General features: G+C 44.4%; 1 protein-coding gene across 1 annotated transcript in view; it reads right to left on the bottom strand.

The window, feature by feature from the left end:
• CRYL1 (crystallin lambda 1) overlaps positions 1-6,000 on the bottom strand; it is a 134,349-nt gene that overhangs the window by 105,713 nt on the left and 22,636 nt on the right. The window contains exon 4 of the mRNA XM_085869836.1: positions 3,030-3,181. Coding sequence (XP_085725962.1) covers positions 3,030-3,181 — 152 coding nt within the window. The remainder of the gene's footprint in view (positions 1-3,029; positions 3,182-6,000) is intronic.

The raw sequence follows: 6,000 nt of genomic DNA, 5'->3' as shown, positions 1-6,000 counted from the left end.
TATATATATATATATATATATATATATGTATATATATACATATATATATATATATATATATGTATATATATATATATATATATATATATATATATATATATATATACATATATATATATGTATATGTGTATGTATATATATATGTATATGTATATATACATATATATATGTATATACATACACATATACATATATACATATATACACACAAACATATATATATATATACACAAACATACATATATATATATATATATATATATATATATATATACATATACATATACATATACATATATATATACATATACATATATATATATATATACATATACATATACATATATATATATATATATATATATATATACATATATATATATACACATATATGCATCTATTTACATATATATATATATATATATATATATATATATAAATATATGCATCTATTTACATATATATATATATATATATATATATATATATATATATATATATATATATATATATATATATATATATATATATATATATATATATATATATACAAACAATCCCGGGGTATGGAGACTCAGGGATTGCTTGTGGTAGCGCAAATCCCCAGCGTGATTGTCCCGGTGTGTGTGGTAAAGAGTATGAGTGGTGAGGGTGTATTGAAACGTGCGTGTAGCGTGAGTGAAATGGCGTGAATGAGTGCATGCGGGGAGTTGAAACGCAGACGGATTCAGACGGAAGACGGGTGTGGCGTGCCTTCTGCGCCGTATAGAGCTATTTTGGTCACCGCGCCGGGTTCGCGCGACGGCTCGTATGGGGTCCGTGGCGCACTTCGCGCCCGGCCTGCACGCGCGCGTCTTCGCGATCCGGCCCGGAAACTTTCCACGTCGGACACAAGCCGGCCGCGTGGACGGCTAAAATGTAGGCGAGTGTTGATGGAATTTGGAACACGTGGGTTCCCACGTGGGCGTGTGTGCGGGGCATCACGTGCTGCATACCGCGTGTTCTGTTTGCGGAGCAGGTTTCCAGGACAATGCACGCGTGCTGGCCTGCACGGGAAACCGCGCAGGCTTGGTGCGCGGGTGACGTCATCGCTGGGGATCTTGCGGCACGAATGCCGGGGAAACAGGGCACGTTGTCCCGCGCGGGGAATCCCGCGAGAGCGAGCGCTTGTTGGTGTGTGCAGCGTGACGTCATGGCTGTACGAATCGGCCATCGGAGGGGACGTTGGTCTCGCCCATAGGGACGAACGGGCGTGCCGTGAACCGCCAACGTGGCGGTGCAAAGAAAAAAAAAAGCCTCGCCTCAAGTACATAGCCCGTTGTTTGGGCAAAGGAAGCACCAGTTAGTGGGAAGGCTTAGCTTAGTTAGACCGGCTTCATGGGGACATAAGTTGTTCCTCATGGAGCCCATGGAATGGGTTTGTTAGAGGGATTTTAGGTCAGATTTAGAATGGATGTTTGGATTTCCTTGAAGACATGGACAGACAGGGAATGTGTAGTGGGGACGTAGCTTAGCTACGTAGATTAAATGGAATGTGCATTAGTGTAAGGGACGACGAGGGAGCACGAGTTAGTTAGGGGAATTTAGTTAGCAGAATGGGAGTGTGGAGTGTTGGTGTGAATTGAAAAAATGAAAAGTGTGTAATGAGTGAATGTGGGACAGCAGGCCCAAGTGTGTGAGAGGAGCGAACGGAGAATGCATGGTGCGATGACTGATTGGGGCAAGGAGTGATTCCCACCCAAGCGACCCAGGGTCAGTTTAATGTTCGTTAGTGGCTTAGTCAAATTTATCAAATGGAGGTAGTTTTGTTGTTGGTGTGGAAAGAAGGCTCGAAACCTGTTTTGTAGGGTGCAGGAGTCCATGGACCAGCTGGGAGCGTGGCTGTGGAAATGTGAGTATCGATTCGACGGCACCCCGGGCACCAGACCAGTCGCCCAGAGTAGGCCAAGGGTCCAAGGGACCGGGATAGTGTAGTGGCCACGGGCGACCCTCGGAAAGGGGCCCGAAGCACCAAAATGCCATGTGGGCATCGGAGGGGGGCAATGCCAGAGAGGGCAACCCCCCGCATTCATAGGGAGCAGGTAGGTTCGGAGACAGGCTCAGGGTCCGGGGGTGCCATAGTTTGAGATTCGGCAGAGGGGGAATCCCTGCCAAGTGAGCCACGCTGCCCAGCCACGAAATTGTGCGAGGGCACGAGTGAAAATTGGAGGGCTCGGCCCAAATTTATAATGGACACCAAAACAGGCGACGGGAATCATGGTTTTTAGAGCCGATAGTTTAAGTGACAGGCGTTTTGGAAAGCCCCGGGGTAGTTTAAAGTAAATAAATGTTAGGGTCGTTCGGAAAAAAAAAAGTACCCCTTCGCACCATCCATCCCTTCGCTCTCAGTAGGCCGCTGGACCCACCTTGGGTTAGATTACTGAACTCTGAAGGAGGCCATTCTGAGGCTTTGGTGGGCCTCGAGACAGTACGCATCTCTCCCTACTCCCCTCCAGAAAAGGATTTTAGGGGTTTGGTGTAGGTTAGATGGACAGGATAGGTTAGCCTGACAAAGACAGGAAGTGGGTTAGGGAGACGGAATTATAAAAAGAAAAAAAAATAAATAAAAAGGGGCTAAATTTGGTTTGTGTTTCAAATTAAGGGAGTGGGTATGGACGGAGACAGGCAAAGGCGATAGGTTGGGGGGAGACCATTGGTTAGGTCCGAGCCCGCTTTTGGAGTGGCCGGCACCACCGCACTCTTCCCAGACCCACACGGAACAAGACCAGAGGCCGGCCAGCTTCACCTGCCAGCCTGTTGTGCTGTACTTGCTGTTCTGCATTTGCCTTGCCATGCCCTGTTTGCTGCCTCCGCCATAACCCCATGCCTGCTGCCCACATTTGCATTTGCCCCTGTGTCACCATTCATCACCATGTGCGCCAGGATCATACAGTGTTTTGCAAGAACTGCCCTGCAGGCAGCCACATCACGGGGACTGCACTGAGCAGCCCGTGCATCGTTTGCATCCATCATTCTTGTGTTTTGCTTACATCCATTCATTTCCATGAGCCAGAAACTGCAGCCTGGCCACCTCTTCTTGCACAAAGGAGCCAGAGACTGCATTGGGCAGCCTGGCTACCCCTTCAAATGGCCTGTGGGACGGCACATGGCATGCCGTGTTAGGGTGAGTTGCCTCCAGCAGCTGGGGGTATGAAAGGAAGAGAGCAAAAGGTTCACTGAAAGAAACACTCAAGGGGGACCTTTTGAGCAGGCCCTGAGGACGACTGACCTTCATCTGCGGAGCACTCACCCACACAAAACTGTTAACTTTGCCATGCCTTTTCTTTCCCACAGATCACCGGTCCTGGGCAATGGTTTGTGTAAATATTAGTTAAGGTAAAAATTGTAAATAAGTTTAACCCACCTGCATGTTTGTTGTAGTGCCGGCAATTTTAGTTAAGTCGGCTGTATCTGTTAGTTAGTTGATTCCAGAGTCTGTTAGTTACGCAGCACATTAGGTTATTTGTTTTGAGGACATGTATAAAAAAGTCACACTGAGGGATCCGAAGGTAAAATGTACTTGGGGAGAACTTACACATGCTGGTCATACGAAAATATGAAGACTCGAGAGGAGTATGTAAAAAGGGGAGGGGGTAGTGTTACGAATTTGGAAGTTTACTGCACTCAACTTACAGGTCCTATAAGCTCAGTTATATCGATAAATAAATGTGGATAGATAGCTCCCTTTTCCCTTGTCGAATGGGTAATTAAATGTTCCTGCACTGTGGAGTTATTTTGACAGTCAGGGTTTCCTTTTATTATTACACCACCAACGATGACAACACCAACGAAAACCCTCTGAGATAGATATATATATGTATATATATATATATATATATATATATATATATATATATATATATATATATATATATATATATATATATATATATATATATATATATATATATAAACAAATAAACAAACATATACCGGGCGTAGTGGCGTGCGCCTGTAATCCGGCTACTCGGAGGCTTGGGTTGGAGGATCCCTTGAGGACGGGAGCTTTGCGTTGGGCCGCGCTATGAGAGGGTGTAGGGCAGACTGGAATTATAGTGAAACCCAATCCTTATCCCTGTGTTGTAAGAGGCGACCAGGGTTGCGTCAGGAAGGGCATCCGGCATAAAACCTGTGCCAAATCAGGATGCGGATCATAATGGATGATCCGCTGTGGCGACCCCGAATGGGAGCAGTCAAAAGAAGAAGAAGAAGATATACATACATGTACATATTTATATACATATACATACATATACATATACATATACATATACATATACAGTATCTCACAAAAGTGAGTCCACCCCTCACAAATATGTAAATAATTCAGTGTAACTTTTTAAGCAGCTGTGCAAGAAGCAAAACCTTCGAGTTGATGACAGAGTAGATATTCTGCAATATGTATGCAGGCACAAAACTGCCATTCCATAAAAACAATGTGGCATATTACGAATATTTCTGAAAGAGGAGGCAACAAAAGTGAGTGCACCCCTGCTATTGTCTGCACAAGAAGTAAAGCATGGAAAAGCAGCTTCCATTTTCATCATTTTCTGCATATTTAAGTCAAAGAGTGTTAAAAGTACAAATATGCACCAAACAATACACACAATGTCCATAGATCTGCAACCTCCCTGTTATGTTAAAAGTGAACAAGTGTACTCAATGCAGTAATTGTCTATCTGCTCGCTGAAGAAATAATTGCATAAGAAATACTGTACGAATCGCCATTGAGAAAGCAGCATGGCTCCTCCTGGTAAAGAGCTCTCGAAAGATGTCAAAGATCTAATCGTTGCCCAACATAAAGATGGCCAAGGATACAAGATCAGTGCTTCTTTGAAAGTAAGCCCCAACACCGTGGCCAAGGTCATCCAGAGGTTTTCCAAGAAGCGTTCAACAATGAGTTGCGCTCGCCAGGGCAGACCAGCAAAGATGACTGCACGTACTGTTCGCCAAGTTCAGAATCTAGTCCTCCAAGACAGACGACAAAGTGCCGCCAAGATTGCTGAAGAGATTTCTGCAGCTTCTGGCCAGTCTGTTAGTGTGCAAACCAAACGTCGCACACTCCATCGTATCGGGTTGCATCGATGTCGTCCAAGGTGTAAGCCTCTCCTGAAGCAGAGCCACAAGAAAGCTCACAAACAGTTTGCTGAAGCACATCAATCCAAGCCCCTGGACTACTGGCAACATGTCCTCTGGTCTAATGAAACGAAGATCAATTTGTTTGGATCTGATGGAGTGCAGCGTGTCTGGCGGCGACCTGGGGAACAGTACCAAGACAAGTGTGTTATCCCTACTGTCAAGCATGGTTTGGGTAGTGTCATGGTTTGGGGATGCAGGAGTGCTGCCGGTACTGGAGAGCTCAAGTTAATCTCGGGAAACATGGATTCTACGATGTACTCTGACATCCTGAAGGAGAATATGTTGCCCTCCCTGTGAAAACTTGGTAGAGGAGCTGTATTTCAGCACGAAAATGATTGGAAGCATCATTCCAAGCAGACAACTGCCTTTCTGAAGAAGTCAAAGGTGAATGTGTTGGAGTGGCCAAGCATGTCACTTGATCTAAACCCAATAGAACACCTGTGGGGCATCCTGAAATGTAAGGTTGAGGGACGAAAGGTGTCCAACATCACGCAACTTCGAGAAGTCATTGCAGAGGAGTGGAACACGATCCCAGCAAAGACATGTGGAACACTGGTCAACTCCATACTGAGTAGAATAGATGCTGTGCTCAAAAACAATGGTGGACATACAAAATACTGAAAACAATAACACTTCAATGTGAGAAAGTACAGAGGGTGTACTCACTTTTGTAGCCCCCACCCCCCTTTTCACAGATATGCCCAGTATGCCACATTGTTTCCACAGAATAAATGTTTTCGGCCTGTACATGTATGACAGAATGTCTACTCTATCATTTCTTTGAGTCTTGTGTTAATAATACATCTAAGTAAAAAGTTACAA

The sequence above is a fragment of the Eptatretus burgeri genome, chromosome 2, assembly GCF_056783735.1.
Source record: "Eptatretus burgeri isolate ZD-2024b chromosome 2, Ebu_testis_v1, whole genome shotgun sequence".
NCBI lineage: Eukaryota > Metazoa > Chordata > Myxini > Myxiniformes > Myxinidae > Eptatretus > Eptatretus burgeri.
The sequence above is the reverse complement of the archived record's forward strand: the minus strand, read 5'-3'. Positions and strand labels throughout refer to the sequence as shown.